The sequence below is a fragment of the Chrysemys picta genome, chromosome 1 (genome assembly GCF_011386835.1).
Source record: "Chrysemys picta bellii isolate R12L10 chromosome 1, ASM1138683v2, whole genome shotgun sequence".
In the NCBI taxonomy this organism is placed as follows: domain Eukaryota; kingdom Metazoa; phylum Chordata; order Testudines; family Emydidae; genus Chrysemys; species Chrysemys picta.
This window is the reverse complement of record NC_088791.1, coordinates 96,939,302-96,957,334: the sequence shown is the minus strand read 5'-3', so window position 1 is coordinate 96,957,334 and position 18,033 is coordinate 96,939,302. Positions and strand designations below refer to the sequence as shown.

General features: G+C 44.2%; 1 protein-coding gene across 2 annotated transcripts in view; it reads left to right on the top strand.

Annotated features, from left to right (window-relative positions):
- The window catches only part of ISX (intestine specific homeobox), a 38,247-nt gene extending 20,473 nt beyond the window's left edge, over positions 1–17,774 (top strand). For both annotated transcript variants that reach the window (XM_065564514.1, XM_024100070.3), the window contains 3 exons: positions 10,686–10,837; positions 15,961–16,077; positions 16,908–17,774. In XM_065564514.1, the coding sequence (XP_065420586.1) occupies positions 10,686–10,837; positions 15,961–16,077; positions 16,908–17,144 (506 nt within the window). In that variant the 3' untranslated portion in view covers positions 17,145–17,774. The remainder of the gene's footprint in view (positions 1–10,685; positions 10,838–15,960; positions 16,078–16,907) is intronic.
- The last annotated feature ends 259 nt before the right edge of the window (positions 17,775–18,033 follow it).

Below are 18,033 nucleotides of genomic sequence, written 5' to 3'. Positions count from 1 at the left end.
TTACAGCTAGGAGCTGTTGGAAGCTAGTGCTTTTTCTTCTCACTCTTACAAGGGTAATGCTGCTTTTAACTACTCCTCCTGCCTATTTAATGGAAGGCATTAAGGCTAAATTCTCCCCTCTCACTTCTCAGCACATGCACGAGCGACTCTCAGTGATGCCAGTGGGCACTGAAGCGTGCAACCATGTAGACAGAGCTTCTCAATATCGTAAATGTTGTTTTGGGGTTTTTTTTAACATGGTTTTAAAAAATTGAGACCATTAAGCAAGGATTCGGTACTTCCCTCCGCCAATCCCCATTTTCCTAGCATGGTACATTTATAGAGCACATTTTCCAGAGGCTACAGGGCAATAGGCTCCTGATAATAGGACCTGTGTGATGTGACCATTTGTAGGTTAAGGGTGTTTTTGATAAATTTATCTTCTGTGTTTTTTATTGGTTTTTGCAAACTGGGTTTGAGAACTTTCAATCGCAACACCAAGATTTGGGCTTTTAATACGTCCACTTTGAAATTGAGGGCATGCCTTTTCTCGGTTGTTTTTCACAAGAGTTTTAGCCTATAATCAGGCAAGAGCAGAGGCTACATAACAAGTTAATGACAGACTCAAAGTTCAGAGGAGAAGCAGGGACCCTGACTGAGACAGCAATGTAAGCAAGTGTGCCCGATGTGTGAAGGTTCCCAGGTGCAAGTAATAACAACTAGCAAGAACAAGGTAGTGAAAGATCTGTCCGAGACCCCCAATAATAGCTCTCATCCCTGTGTGAACAGTGTGTTTCCTACAGAGCTGGCTGAACAGTGTCAAAACCTGTTCGCCAAACTGGAAACCATTATTTGATTTGGCCTGTTGTTATTGGCCTGTCACTTTATTAGCCATTGTTTGTGAGCATCCTCAGAACTAACATTTGACTTACACAGATGTTCACAGAAAGCAAAGTTCAAGCCAGTAACTGATATTTATTGAAGCAAGAAAGGAAATTATTGATATAACAAACCCAAATTCTCTCTGGCTGGAAGCAGTTTACAACCATTCTGGTCATCCAACTGGGGCACAGAAACAATACCCATGTGACGGAGGCAACCAGTCACAAAGCTCAGGTAAGGACGTCCAACTGTGGACTGAATATTCGCTCCAAGAATTTCACAAACAATCCAGTGCTCCAGCGTGTCTGTAGGAATTAGTGGCACCACGATCTCTTTGCAGCCAAGCAGAAGATAAGGGCTAAAGTCATCACAGGCTAGATTCTGACGTTAGGCACAGCCCTGAGCAAAAGAGTGCTGTGTGATTTGCTACTCCCAAGAGTAGCCCCGGGAGGCACTGTGAGTCAGAGTCCCCTCTGAGTTACAACTCCTCCCCTGACTCCTCTTTTCCCCCTGGTGGTAGTTACTTACGGCTGGCCTATACCAGCAGCACACTGTGGCACTCCTACAGTGGCTAGCCAATAAGGAGGTGAAGCCAACCCTCCATCCACTGTTCTACCCACCTGTTCCAGGGAATAACTAAAAAGGCACATAGCCCTACTCATCTCAGAACCTGAGGTCTGGGTTGCTGTGTTGTGGGGTAAGAGGAGTTCCTACTCCCTTGCATAGGTGCATAGTCCCAAGTCACAACCTAGCCCCAAGTAAATTGTTTGCAATGAATAATTTGGCCAACTCTAATTTCTTAGGACCCATGTGATCAGCAGTTTTGCCAGGTGACCTCGGGCAAGTCTCTTCACATCTCTGTCCCTCCAAATCCCATATCAGCAAAACAGGGCTCATGATACTAATTTCCTTTGTAAAGCTCTTAGAGATCTACAGAGGAGAAGCACTGTATGAGAGTCAGTTATTATTATTTAGTGCTGTTTTGCTGATTTTGAAGGAAGGAAGCGGAGATGTGAAGTGAGTGGTTTTTCCATCTAGCACATTATCGCATGCCCCTGCGTGCATTTATATACATACACACACATATATATCTTTATGGCAGGTGTTTGGTGGACAGCACTTGAAATCGCTCCTCTGTCTAAATAAACAGAACCCAACCGTCAACAAACTCCGGTAAAAAAAGTTCTCTAACCGTTCCTCAAGTTTCTGTGACTTCTCCGAAACAAAGCTGCCGCTATTTTGCCCAAAGCAAACAGGCTATCAATTATCATTAAAATTCTTGATGGTAATTGATTTGATCACTTTAGTCTTCAAAAGTCCCCACCGCCACCGCCCCCCGCCATTGCTTTTTGCTGCAGTGGCAGCTCAGCAAGACCTGTTCCAAAACATGGTCCACATTTAATGGTCTCTCATTAGGGGGGAAAAATGCTCATTATTCTGCTTGCCTAAAGATGTGTCTGACCTTGTATTTTTAGCTTCCCTGCTCACACAGCTTAGGGGCCCCACCTATCAGTTTTTCAGCCACATTATCTGGTAATTAAGCATTGTGTTCAGTGCCAGGGTGAAGGCAACTTTATCCAGAGTGATTTGGATGCAGGGAAGGGAAATCAAACCTTTAAAAGCCCCTGTATACTGCTGCTTCATTTCTGCAATGCCTCAACAGATAGCAGCAGGATGCTAAATGCTACGCTTCACTAGCCGAAGGCTCTACCAAGAGCAATTTGTACATACCCAATTAGAATCAGTATCCCTGCTTTAGCCGGTCCCTTTTAATAAGGGGTAAGGAACCACTTTAATAATAAAGATTAGCCATGCTGCCGTATGTCTACCTAAAAACCGCAGCACAAGCTCTTTGAAATCAGTAAGCAGTCTCTTTAAGTCAGAGGTGAGCCCCCACAGACATCTCTCCATACCCAGACAGACAAATTCGGTTTTAACACCGTCAGTGAAGCACAACATAATAACTAACTCTTTTAAAGAAGAGTGATCACTTCCACCCTGGTGTTGGCTGACACTAACCAAGTGTCACCATGAAAAACATCATTGAAAGTGACCTGAAGTACCAGCCTGGAAGTCCTGTAATCAAAACAGATTAAAAAGAGAGAGGAAGTCTTTTTTAAAGGATTTTAAAAACAACAACGACAGTGATGCCCAGTATGAAATCTCTTTTCTAAGACACCAGACATCCAGCCAGCTCAGGAACACAGAGAAAAATTGGTTCAAAATAACTATAACTAAACCCACCCCTTCTTTTATAACTATTTCCAAACATACTGTCACAAAGCAGGGCAAGTACTGGGCCCTGATCCTTTTGGACCCTAAGGCCTCTTTACAGTAGGCAGTATAAAGGGATCATTTATATGTCGGCTATGTCTACTGGTGTGGACAGCGCAATGTCAGCAGGAAACGCTCTCCCGTCAACATAGCTACCGCCGCTCGTTGGGGGTGGTTTAATTATTCTGACAGGGGAACTCTCTCCCCTCAGCATAGAGCAGCTACATAGGAGATCTTACAGAGTGCCTGGAAACACTTCCATGGCTCTCACAGCATAAAGGAGATTTAAAAGTAGAATGAAGTAAAGGGGCCTTAGTGTAACTGAGACTCAGGCCCTTTGAGTTGTGAGCAGGACTATCCTAAAGGTACTGGCGTCCTAGGGAAGGAATTTTTGGGTGGCCTCTTTCCACTTTCCCTTGGCCTAGTGGTTTGGGGCGAAGCTTTAGATGTGAAATATCTTGATTTTAGTAAGGCTTTTGTCACAGTCCCATACGATGTTTTCACAGGCAAACTAAGAAAATGTGGTCTAGATGAAACTACATAAGGTGGGTGCACAACTTGTTGAAAGACCATACTCAAAGAGCAGTTATGAATGGTTTGCTGTAAAACGAGGGATATGTGTATCTGGTAGGGTCTCACAAGAGTCTGTCGTGGGTCCAGTATCATTCAATATTTTCATTAATGACTTGGATAATGGAGTGGAGAGTAGTACATTTATAAAGCTTGCAGATCACACCAAGCTGAGAGGGATTGCAAGTGTAACCCACACACCTTCTGGGTGTGGTGTTCTGTCCCATCTAGTGGCACTGAGACCACTTAGAGAGAATTAAATGAGATTGCTCTACAGGCTTAGCTAAGAGTCAGTTGGCTTTTAGCTCATGCTGTAGAGGCTCGTGCACTAAGCTCTAGAGGTCTCCTGTCGTCGGTGTTACACAAGCACTTTGGAGGGCAGGATTAAAATTCAAAAGGACCATTGACAAATTAGAGAATTGCTCTGAAATCAACAAGATGAAATTCAATCAAGACAAAGTACTACAGTTAGGAAGGAAAAAAACAAATGTAAACTACAAAATGGAGACCTGTTCAAATATGTTAAGGGCTGTTATAAAGAGGACAATGATCAATTGTTCTCTGTGTCCTCTGAAGATAGGACAAGAAATAATCTGGTTAATCAGCAGCAAGGGAGATTTAGGTTAGCTATTAGTAAAGGCTTTCTAACTGAAAGCATAGTTAAACTCTGAAGTAGGCTTCCAAGGGAGATTGTGGAGTCCCCAGCCTTGGAAGTTTTTAACAACAGGTTGGACAAATGCTTGTCAGGGATGGTCTAGGTTAATTTGGTCCTGCCTCAGCACAGGGGGATGGACTTGTTGACCTCTCGAGGTCCCTTCTAGCCCTGCATTTCAGTGATTCTATATCAGCAGAGATGAAGTGGGAATCGGGATCTAAATTTCCACAAAGTTCCTCTGATGTTCTGATTTTATCCCAAATTCAATTATAAATAAACAGTCAGATCCTGTTTGGTGTCAATTGGTGTGTTCTCATTTATTTTAATTCAACTACATTGATTTACACTAGTTCATGACCTGGCCCTTTCAATGTTAACCATATGTTCATTTAAAGACAGCTATATCTCTGCAGCATCTCCGAATGCTGACATAGCTAGCTGCCTGCGTTTTGTGGGGTTGGTTTCAGCAGACGATGAACCTGTGACTGAACGCCTTTCACAGGACACACTGCCCACTTGAATATCACTGCCTTCCAGGGGCACCCCCAGACATTTTTCACATGGTATGAATCATGCTCACTTTAACTTAGCATGGAGTTTACCCATATGCCTTCTTATCTTACACTAGGCAAAACCCTAGCAAACCCCCCTCAGGTCTGCCCCCTTCAGGTCTCCCCGCCACCCCTCTCCCGGCCGGCTCCCCTGTGTGGGCACTCATCACAGCTCCCCATATTTGTAGCAGGTCTTGATGCTGTGGCTGAGTGAGTCCTGCAGGTGGAGCAGAGAAGACACAGGCTGCTGGAAGCAGGAAAAGGCCAGGCAGGCCCTTGGGGGAGCCTGGTGCAGAAGCCAGCGACATGGTAGCAGAAGCAGGAAGCAGCACTGGCCCCCTGACTGCCCACTCAGGTTTGGCTCTGTGGCCCTCCACCATGACTGGGGGTGTTGGGGGCAAATTTGAGTGAGTGGCTTTGCGACCTGGTACATGGGGGGGCACCACACTGGTCAATTTTGGCCCCACCGCCCCGCATCATGATGGAGGGCAATGGGGCCAAACCTGAGTGGGTAGTGGGGTGGCCAGTGCTGCTGCTCCTCACCACTGCCATTGGTCTGGCTCCTGCACCAGTACCTGAACCACACCAGTCAGAACTCCGTTTGGGCCACCTCCATGAATTGGGCTGCAGGCCCATTAGGTTTCCTGTGCCCCGCTCTGGCCCTGCCAATGGAAAACACCCTGCATAACATGCATAGGGCTGCAGATGCCACTGCAAGCTTTTACATATAGAAATAGCTCAAGAAAACTCATATGTATTCTTATTTCCCCAGAGACTTTGGAAACGAATTTGTAAAGCCAATGTTACACTTCCAAAATGTTCTGTCTTATATCTTCGTCCCACATTCTTTATTAGACTAATTTTGAATTCTGTTGTGTGCCATGGGGTCTCTAAGCTAAGGTCCCAAGGCAAAAAAAAAAAAAAAAAAAACTATCGAAACTACAGTCAGAGAAAGTTTCATCTTGCGGGGGAGAATGCTAATGTACAGTCCCAGATTTTTTTTAAAATAGATCTTGTTTGAAAACATAAATAAAATGACTGATTAGATTTAATTAAAAATGCAGTCTTCTAGCTCTCCTAGTGGCAAAGTCCTTGATTAGTTCATGGCATTCTATTTCGCCAGCAATTTCATTTCCAGTTGAAATCAAAGCCTGTCCACTCATTCTCTACGTGATCCATAGTTGACCTCAGGTTATTTTATTTTATTTAATTTGATGAGTTTCAGCTTTGAGAAACTGCTCTCAGCCGAAGTGACACTCCCAGGCACTGTGTGTATGTTCCCCTGCACAATATACATATTGGGAAACAGTTTGCCAAGCCCTTTCAAGAGGGATACCAGAATGGAGGATTAGGGCTGTTAGAATAATGCTGGAAATATTTTTTTCAGCTCATCACAAAGCCCAACATCATTTATTTCAGAGGAATAAATATGACACCACAAGCTCAAGCGAGCCTTCTGTTTCTGAAGGACATGCTGCTCCTGGACACTTCGCCGTCTGCTGATGTGACCGAGACCATTGAAATGGACACTGCTGGGGAGCACTTTCATTTGCTCAAATGTTGGCATTGTTTGAGAATACTGAAACATCCCAGGCAGTGGGACAGATGCTCAGCTAGTCTAAATTGACATAGCTCCACTAATTTGGAAAAACCGATTTCCACCAGCTCTGGATATGGCCCAACGTTCTCCAGATCATTCCCATTCCCACATTTTCCTTTTCCTGTGAATGAAACCTTAAGTTCCAACCAATCTTATAGATTCTGGAACAGTACTGACCTCTATAGCTGATCCTCCTCTGTAGGCTTGGCATTGTTTCTCGGGTTGTTTTTGAGAAGTTCATGTAGCTGCCTGATTCCTGTGTCCGGATCAGCTGATGAACGCCTATCCAGTTAACTGCACCAAATGCCATGCTAGACAACCACAGTACTCAGCACCTGGAAGTTTTTTAAGCTGACTTCCAGGACTAGAGGCTTCATGCTTCACCAGTTCCAGTTTCTTGTCATAATGTTACTGACTCAAGTGTTGTGAACATATTATCCTCTAAGGGGCAGTTTACAGAGAGGAAACATAAATAGAAGGCCTATTGCTACTATGGTCAGCTAATATGGCCATTCTTTTTTTCGCTCAAGTAGTAGAGGCTTGTGGTTTGGGGACTGAAGGTTCTAGCCCTGGTTCCACATTATGGGGTATAAGTGATGACCGTGATGTCTATACATAAGCTGTTTAAGCAAGGACTATCATTTACTATATGTTTGAATGGTGCCTAGCATTGTGGGGCTCTGACCTGGCTGTTGTTTAGGTGTTATCACAATGTAAATGTTAAATGACAATATCAGTATAGCATGTGGATTCATTACAGAGTGAGAAAGCATCACCGGCTTGGCAGAATATTGCGAATACCGTAGATCTTGCTTTTCTGCTGTATTTCACATGAGGGTTTGATGGCCGGCCACACTTATGGAGTTGTGTTGTGAAAATCCTCCAATGAGAATCCAAGAACTAAGTTCAAACTGGGACATCCACATGGAACATAAAGTGCCTAGAGATTCCCATTCTCAGCACCAAACGCCCATATTTTTTCCCCTCTTCATGATGGAACTATTGCTGTTATATCCCTTTTGGCAACTATTTTCCATAGAGACTCCAAGCTGATTCAATGCTATAATCAGGGCTTCTGGGAGATCTTGACTACTGCTACCTGCAACATATGTGCACAAAAGTGTTTCCCATTTCAGATCACTGCTCTAATAATGTCAAGAAGACTTGGTGTAAATGACATTTGCTCCTTGGGGCTAGTGTCAGGGATGCAGTCTAATGAATGGTGGCTTGATATGCTAGTGAAAAGTCCAATAGTTTGGATTTAATTCTTTGAGACGGGAGCTGTATTAGTTCATTCTGAATGAGATGCAGAGCTCATGACAACTGATGCTTCTCACATATATTCTTGCATAACTGGATCCATTTTTTAAGTACCAGAGATGTGCCAAAAAAGCAGCCATGTTTCAAGTGGAATAATTCACTTACCAGTCTCCAAGAACTATATCCCATTAGCCTTTCAAAAATCCCCTTATATCCTATTAGCCTTTCAAAAATCCCCTTATATCCCATTAGCCTTTCTGCCAGGGTATGGTCTCAGAACTGATTACTCATTGGTTTTCTATGTCAGCATGGTGACAAGGCAGTAGACGGGATTCCAGTTCAGACCATTTCTGTGCAAATTTTATTCTGTAGCCCAGAGAGCAATTATGTTCGTTAGGAAGCTGTGTCACATCTTTCCAAATGTTTTAGCCCCAAAGAGGTACGTTTTATTTTAACAGTCAAATCTTCAACCAAAGCAGAAAAGGTAACTGTTTTTGAGAGAATGCAGTAGCCCTCTCCAGATAACTTTTCCCATTAGGAAGGGTTTGCTTATAATTAAATTGGCAGTTGTCACCAGACCATGGAAGATCAAAAGCTACTATTCAGATAGGTTGTTTTCTCCAGCAACATGCATTATACCAGTGCTCTCACTGCAGTCACCTCAGGTCAGAGTAGCAAGATCATCATAGTCACTCATGAGATTAGAAATGGTATGTTCTTATCATGCTTCAATTTTTCAAGTTCAGAAAGAAAACAGGAATCGCAATATTTGTTAGTCTCTAAGGTGCCACAAGTACTCCTGTTCTTTTTGCAAATACTAGGGGTGTATCTTCTCAAGCGGATCCATCAACAGCATCCTATTTAGGTGGCGAATTCTCCATTTCTGAACCACAAGTCCAACTGCACATACTGCAAATCAGCTGGCTCAAAACTGACTGCTGCAGACCCCTGCTCCTGCTGCCACTGCTCTGTGCAGGGCTTGCCTCCTTGTGTCACGTTAGAGTAAGCCTGGGGGTTACTCTAACTTACGCTGCAAACAAACACTTCCTGCGGCTGTTATGCAGGCTTTAAGACCACTTTGTGCTGGCAGTTTGGCACATAGAAGTCACACCACAACAGAGTATCTGACCATGTAATTTGGCATTTGACCATGAGTCTGACTGACCATTACAATGTCTAGAACCAGATAAGGGTGTGTTCTGCAGAACTGTTCACTACATGGCTTTCTGCAAGGTAGCTTTAAAAATGCAGCAAACATCCTGCTCATTATTAGTTGCAAGACTTCTAGTTAGTGGTATATAATAATGAAAGAATGGTATAGAGCAGGGTAGGCAACCTATGGCACACGTGACGCCTTCGGCATGCGAGCTGATTTTCAGTGGCGCTCACACTGCCCGGGTCCTGGCCACCGGTCCGGGGGGCTCTGCATTTTAATTTAATTTTAAATGAAGCTTCTTAAACATTTTAAAAACCTTATTTACTTTATATACACCAATAGTTTAGTTATATATTATAGACTTATAGAAAGAGACCTTCTAAAAATGTTTAAATGTATTACTGGCATGTGAAACCTTAAATTAGAGTAAATAAATGAAGACTCGGCACACCACTTCTGAAAGGTTGCCGACCCCTGGTGTAGAGAGAGCAGGAACAAGTGATCCAAGCTGAAGGGGCCTGCTTGCACCGCCAAAAGGAGATCATACGTAGACTCTGTACAGAATTCTGCTCTTACTCGTGTAAATAAGGAGTGATCCCATTGAACTCAATGGAGTTACACTGGTATTAAACTAGTATAAAGTCAGAATCAAGCCAAGTGGCCATCCACGTGACCTGTAACTTCTAAAAACATACAAACATGCGTACAATTGAGCTTGTAAGACAAATATTCCAACTGGTGGTTATTATTATTATTTATCATAGGTATTGCAGTAGCACCTAGAGGCCAGAGCCCCATTGGGTTAGGTACTGTACAAAAACATAATAGATGGTCCCTGCCCAAAATAGCTTAATCTAAGTTTAAAAAGAAGTGGCAACAGGAAGATACATCAGACAAACCGAGGGAGCACAAATTAACAAAGAAACATGCTAAGCAGTGGTCACAGCAGCCTCATTGTGTGCAGTGGTTTTGTGTAGTAGGCAGAGGAACTAAGCTGATACCAGCAAAAAAACTTCACTCATGACCTTAAAATAAGATTTAAACACAGTTCACCAAAGGCAAACAGCTACTGCATTTGTGCATTGTGCCATTTTCTTCAGCCTGACTCAAGATCTCCTGGACAACAGAAAGAACAGGAGTACTTGTGGCCCCTTAGAGACTAACAAATTTTTTTGAGCAGTTTGTTAGTCTCTAAGGTGCCACAAGTACTCCTGTTCTTTTTGCGGATACAGACTAACACGGCTGCTACTTTGAAAACTGGTCAACAGAGAAATTCATTTAAGTCAAGGGAGAACTTTGAATGTTTGTTTAAAATTAAACAAGTAGGAAAACTTGTATGCTCAGACTCCCTTAATGGGAGTATTCTATTTTCAGAGCAGAAAGCCATAGACAATTACAGCAAGGTGAGTCTGACTGGTAAATTTAGGGTTGGAAGACCATCTGGGTAACAGAGAGATTGTGATTGGGTTTTATGATGGGCACAAGGACAGGTGAAAAGGATGCTGCATGAATGAATCAGTCATTTTACATCAATATATACTACAAGCATGTTATAGACTTGAGCGTTATGTGATATAGATGGTTATAAGCACATTATTAGAAAGTAATGTAGAGATAGTTATAAACAACCTGTTGGACTCTGTAACAACTGATTAACCATTTTAAAACATCTATAGTCATAATTTATTAACCCTTTATAAACTATTTATAAATGTACCCTTATAATACAGCGTGACTGATCTTTCACTGCTTGTACAGATGAGAGGAAAGGGAAGCGGAGAATCCGGACGACATTCACAGCAGAGCAGCTCCAAGAGCTAGAGAAGATTTTCCAGGTCACTCACTATCCCGACATTCACATCCGCAACCAACTGGCAGCAAAGATCAATCTCCCCGAAGCCAGGGTCCAGGTATAGTCTGTGCCCCTAAAATGCCAGATGCATCACACCAATCCAAACACACACACGCTGCAGCCATACCTTCTAGTGAAGGTACATTTATAAATTGTCTATTATTAATCATTATTATTCTTATTCCTGGCTCTTATATAGTACTTTTTCATCTTTAGATTTCAAAATGCTTTACAATGGAGCTCAATATCATTATCCCCATTTTACAGATGGGAGGGGAAAGTATCTTTCACCCTTGATGGGATTAACCAAATGGTTAATAAATAACAGATGTAATAAGCAGCATATCACAGACATAAGTAATGTGTTATAAATGTCAATAAGCAACCTGCTGGACTCTATAACAACTGACTGGCCACTTATTAAAATATCTACTAATCATTTATCAATCCTTTACAAACTCTTTATGTACATTCAATATGAAGTGTGACCCACATGCCTGTTCCGCACCATCTCAAAAATTAGCCCAAATGGAAACATAGTCTGTTACCTTTGGTAGTTCTCTGTTTGATACCTTATGTGGTAGACCCATGGGCCACATTCACAGGGGGCATAAATCAGCATATCTTCGCTGGGCTTTCATGGAATTATGCTGATTAATGCCAGCTGAGGATCTGACGCCATAACCTTACTGCATGTGAGATCTATTACATTTGAAAGATATTAGCATGCAGCAGATTTGGACGCTGTTTACAAGACACTAGAGGGGAATGCCACGTACTTTATAACTGAAACGTGCTTAGCCCAATTCTGTATGGAAATCTTCCATCTGCAGGGTTAATCTACTCACAGGATGCTGGTTCTGGGCTCTCTCTCCTACTTTGTGGGAAGGGTTTCCATACTACAAGGCATCTGTGTAAATGAATCCCAGTATAATACATGACGTTTAACACAGAGGACAGTTTATATGACTGGGACTGATTTTCAACTAGCTATCATTTTATTGCCTAATATTTCGATGACAAGAAGGCATTCGAATGGAACAGCCACCACACAGACATCGGCAGGGACAGTTTACTCACAATGCCCTACCAGTATATAAAGCACAAGAAGGGGGGCTATTTAGTGTCTGCTGTAGACCACCAAATCACACTGGAGAACAGGACGACCGGCTGCTGAAGTACCTATCTAGAATGTGTAGGGAAACAGCTGCATTATCATGGAGTACTTCAATCTGAGTGGCATATAATGGAGCTCTCATGCTGCCAACACTAAAACATTCTTAGAATTTCTAATAATTATAGATGACAGTTTCCTAACTCAAGCACTGTTGCACTTGCATCCATTACTTAAATGAGATTATAAGTTTGGTTGATAACAGTAACAGTATTGATGTGATATGCTTAGACTTCCGGAAGGTATTTGATTTGGCATTGCACAACATTTTTATTAAGATACTCGAATGATGTAAAATCAACATGGCACCTATTATATGGATTAAAAGCTGGCTAATTGACAGGTCTAAAAATGTAATTGTAAATGAGGAATCATCTCTGAGCTGGTGTTTCACGTGGCGTCCTGCAGGGTCCTGCGCTATTTATCATTTTTATCAATGACCCAAAAAGAAAACTTAAAATCCTTGCTGATAAAGTTGCAGATGACAAAATGATCAGGGGAGTAGTAAATACTGAAGAGGACAGGTCACTGATACAGAGCGATTTGGATCGCTTGGTAAACTGGCTGCAAGCAAACAATATGTGTTTTAATACAGCTAAATATAAATGTATACATCTAGGAACAAAGAATATAGGCCAGGGGTGGGCAAACTTTTTGGCCTCAGGACCACATCGGGGTATGGAGATTGTATGGTGGGCCATGAATGCTCATAAAATTGGGGATAGGGGTGCAGGAAGGGGTGAGGGCTCCAGCTGGGGGTGCCGGCTCTGGGGTGGGACCAGAAATGAGGAGTTCAGGGTGCAGGACGGGGCTCCGGGTTGGAGTGCAGGGGGGGTGGGGTGAGGGCTCTGGGGCGAGGCTGGGGATGAGGGGTTTGGAGTACTGGAGGGAGCTCCAGGCTGGGACCGAAGGGTTCAGAGGGCAGGAGGGGGATCAGGGATGGGGCAGGCTGTTGGGGCATGGGGGGGTGAGGGCTCTGGCTGGGGGGGCAGGCTCTGGGGTGGGGCTGGGGATGAGAGGCTTGGGGTACAAGAGGGGGCTCTGGGCTGGGATCGAGAGGTTCAGAGGGCGGGAGGGGGATCAGGGCTGTGGCAGGGGATTGGGGCACAGGGGCGTTCAGGGTGTAGGCTCCAGGCGGCGCCTATCACAAGCAGCTCCAGGAAGCATGTCCCCCCTCTGGCTCCGAGGCACGGCCAGGCGGCTCTGTGCGCTGCCCCGTCTGCAGGTGCCACCCCTGCAGCTCCCCATTGGCTGGGAACCGTGGTCAATGGGAGCTGTGGGGGCGGCACCTGCGGATGGGGCAGCGCGCAGAGCCGCCTGGCCACGCCTCTGCATACTACGAAGAAGCCGGAGAGGGGTCATCCTGGCTGCTTCCTGGGCACCGTGCAGAGTGGGGCAAGCCCCCAACCCTGCTCCCCGGCTGGAGCACCGGAGCGGGGCAAACCCTCGACCCCGCTCTCCGGCGGGAGCTGAGGGCCGGATTAAATGGTCTGACGGGCCGGATGTGGCCCACAGGCCGTAGTTTGCCCATCCCTGATATAGGCCATACTTACTGAATGGGGGACTCTATCCTGGGAAGCAGTGACCCTGAAAAAGCATTGGGGATCATGGTGGATAACCAGCTGAACATGATCTGTGTGTGACCCTGCTGCAAAAAGGGCTAATGCACATAGGCGCCGACTCCATGGGTGCTCCGGGGCTGGAGCATCCACAGGAAAAAAAATGTGGGTTCTGAGCACCCACCAGCAGCCCCCCTACCAGTACCTTCCCCTCCCCACAGTGCCTCCTGCCTGCCGGCGGGCCCCACAGATCACTGCCTCCCCCTCCCTCCCAGCGCCTACCGCCTGCCACGGATCAGCTGTTTTGCGATGTCTGCAGGTGCTGGGGGGTGGGGGGAGGACCAAGGGCAGAAGTGGGCAGGGAAGGGGCGGGGCAAGAAGAGGTGGTGAAGAAGTGGGGCGGAGCGAGGGTGGGAAGAAGCAGGGTGGGGGTGGGGCCTTGGGGAAAGGGGTGGAGTGGGGGACAGGGCCTGGACAGAGCCAGGTGGCGCACCCCTTGGCAGATTAGAAACTCGGCGCCTATGCTAATGCATACCTTAGATATATAAACAGGGAAATCTCAAGTAGGTGTAGAGAGGTTTTATTACTTCACACTGATGCAATCACTGTTGAAATTATGTGTCCATTTCTGGTGTCCACAATTCAAGAAGGATGTTGAAAGACTGGAGAGGGTTCAGAGAAGAGCCTTGAGAAGGATTCAATGATTGGAAATCATGCCTTCTAATGAGAGACTCAAAAAGCTCGATCTGATTAGTTTAACAAAGAGAAGATTAAGAGGTGATGTGGTCAGGCTATCAGTACTTACATGGGGAACAAAAATTTTATAAGAGAGGTCTCTTCAATCTAGCAGACAAGGGTATAACAAGATCCAATGGGTGGAAGTTGAAAATTCTAGCTGGAAATAAGGTGTAAATTTTTAACAGTGAGGGTAATTAACCATTGGAACAAGTTACCAAGGGTCATGGCAGATTCTGCATCAATGGAAATTTTTAAAATCAAGACTGGATGTTTTTCAAAAAGATCTGCTCTAGTTTAACCACATTGGACCTGAAGCAGGAATTAACTCAGGGAAATCTTATGGCCTACATTATGCAGGAGGTCAGACTAGAGGATCACAGTAGTCCTTTCTGGCCTTATAATCTATGAATATGCCTCAAAATACTGACTTTGGAAAGATCACCATAAAGGGTGAGAAGGTAGCTGAGTCTTCATGGCCCATTCCATCTTTGACCATTCTGTAAATAATCCAGAAAGGGGTAATTTTGTGGTGCATTTTGTCATAGGAATCCTGTCCCCTAGATACTGGACTAAGTTGTTTCACACATATGTTCCAATACATATACAAACTCATACACAAGTTTGTCTTTTCAGGAGCTTTTAGCCAATAGCAACATAGCAGACACCTGACATTCCAAGTAATTCATGTGCAAGAGATGCAGAAATAATTAACCTGTTTGTTGCTGGATTTTTTTTAAAAAATCACATATTCAATAGTAACTACTTTTGGTTACTAATTTCCTTTGTTCAGTTTGAACCACTTACCAAGGAATGAAAGACTTGCATTCCATTCACGAGCTCCTGACACAAAAGAAGGTGGGTTTAAATATTTTTGACCAAGCAATGCAACCAATGATACACCCAGGTACTGCTATAGTGGTTAGTCTGTAAATATTTAGCCATGTCTCTAGAACTAGCCAGGAAGATCAAGTCAGCTGGCAGACAGATGCTCCTTGGAGAAAAGTAGGAGTCCTTTTAGCTAGGGCAAGTTTAATGGGTAAAATTTTCAAAAGCACTTGAGTGACTTAGGCTCAAGTCCCAATGAGACACAGACTCCTTAAATCATTCTAGTGCTTTAAAATTTTTACCTGGTAGTATAGAAAGAAGTGTCATCAATATAGTTCAGTTGGTAACACTTTCATCATGAGCCAGTAGATCATCCAACTGAACCCTCCACCAGGTATTTCATTGTTATGTCCGCTGCTGAAACTGTTCTCCCATGCTGGGGAAAGGAGCAGTGTTGTACTAGGGACTATGCCCTTCAGGAAAAGCATTAAAATAAGGACCCCTCAATATGTCTCTGATTGCTGTTTATAGATCCCTTATCACTTTCCCAAAAGGATAATGGAAAGCCCCTGTATCCTGGCTGACAGACCTCGCGCAATGTGCGTTATTGCTGATCAAACAATGGTTGCCATGTCTGTCCAAACACAAATACTACACAGCCTGTCCATTACCTATAGTATAAAAGGTGTATTGTGAAAGCAAATTCTTTTCGGTAGATTTGGCCATTAGCCATACAGGCCTCTCCACCCTGGACGCTTGTCGCTCTCCATCAAGTCTTCAAAGAGTATCAGAAATGGCTCTTTGAAACAGATGTGAACTTTTCTTTTGACCTGTCTTATTCCTGCCATACCTTCATTTGCCTTCCTCCTTCCCTCCTGCACCCAGATCTGGTTCCAGAACCAGCGAGCAAAGTGGAGAAAACATGAAAAATTTGGCTATTTTGGTGGCCTCCAGCATCTGACCGAAGCCGATTTCATTCCAGCTCCAAAGTTGGAAATCACAGTGAGTATGGGAGGCCATGTGTAAAGGAGGTGAGCAAGACAGAGAGACTCACCCTTTTCAGTATCACGCCCTTGTACAGCTGTTACCTGAGGGAGGGGGAAGAAAAGGAAGAGTCTTTGTGACCCAGAAGAATTCCATTTTTTCTCAGAGAGAGACATTGTGTCATTCCTCCTGAAACTAAGTCTATTCAGTGCATATTTGGGGAGGCGTCTCTTTGCGGAAATATTGTTTCCCCCTTTTATTTCCAAGCCCTTTCCCCAAAAAGTCTGCACTGGACCAACCTGTCCTTCCAGATTAATTTTAATTAGACACATGGAGATCAATCAAGAGTAATACAATGCACGTCATCCCTTCAGGGGCTGAACATGTTGTCTCTGGGGCCCTCACCTTTTTGATATCCATTTTTGAGCAACCATTTGAGAGGAGGAACACCTTGCAGAAGCCATAGGCTAGAAGAGGACTAGATAGGGACTTTGGTGTAGGCAACCATACCACCTCATTTCTGTACAAAATCCTTGCTATGTTCACCCTGTTATGTTAATCTGTGCTTGTTTGCCTTGGTATTGTTCCCTAGATTGGACAGCATTATCCAGGTTGGTACACACGATATCTCTCCCCTATTTCAGGAGTGAGTGAGGTTCTGTGGCCTGCAATGTGCAGGTCCGACTAGATGATCAAGATGGTCCCTTCTGACCTTAAAGTCTACGAGTCCTTAGTTTTCATTGCTGAACACTGGGAAAATTCCTGGGCTGCTCGTAAATTACATCTAACTAAAGGTCTGCGTTGACTTTTTAAAGAATTCTCTTCTGTTTTTCCCCCACTTATGACAGGGTTCCAGCCCGATGCCCAGCAACGTCCGTGCTGCAGGCCCCCCCATTGAGTATTACTCACCAGCCCAAGGGTATCTGACGTCAGCCTGGCTGCCCAACACATTGCCTTTTGCTCCCACACACTTGGACCCGCTGCCCTTGCCTAAATGTTATCTGTTCTTTGACTACCTCCCTCCATATGGCATCCCTCTGCCCCAGAAGACTGAATGGAACAGTATTTGTGCCAGTTCCACATAAAAGAGGATGAGGAGGAGCAGGAGACTCTGGGGGCATCCTTTGGTCATTTCTGATAGATCATGTTCATGGGCAGGTGGGGTTCTCTTTGGAACAGGACTGCTCAGCCTTTGGATGGCGTGTGGTGCGAAGCCAGCTTGGCATAGCAGTCATATTGTAGCAGAAAACCAAAGCCGGGCTAACACCATAGAGTACCACTGAACCTTGGAAAGTGCTCTATCATCATCCTTAAGAACAGTGTACTTTGAAACAATATGACTTTCCAGAGGTCATGTACCTAATGGGATAGTGCATTAAGCAGTCCTGGTGAAGAGCTGAAACTTTCTTCAGCCCTCAGAAAACACCGAATGATCTTGTTGCATGGATGATCTGAGGCATTGAGATTTTAGCAGGTTGAATTCCTGTGCTGAGGCCCACTAGTGATGGTGACTACAAAAACCCTGGCTATTCCACTGACCAAAATGGCTGACCCAAGCAGATGTGGGTCTCTTTCCTTGCAAATTTCACATTGGTCCTGTTTCTCTGGATGGAAGAAGATTTAGGTCAAAGATCAACCTTAACTTGTTTTCTCTGGAATGGGAAGGTTTGATTTGCTTGTTGTATTTTGACTTGAATAAAAGAGGATGAATACAACTTGTGCTTGACTATAACAATCCGAGAGGGATATCCATATTGAGCTGAATATTTAATATCATAGCCTCTGGGGTTGAGAGATTTCTGTAGATGGTTAATTAAAATGTTTGAGAGGAAACCTCTCTTTTTTGACCTGAATTAAGTAAGCACTAAAATCCCATCAAAAACAACACTTAAAAAGACACGGGCTAATTGGTTAATCTACTAGACATAATAGAATGGTTGTAGGCAGTTGTGTTGTAGCCATGTTGCTCCCAGG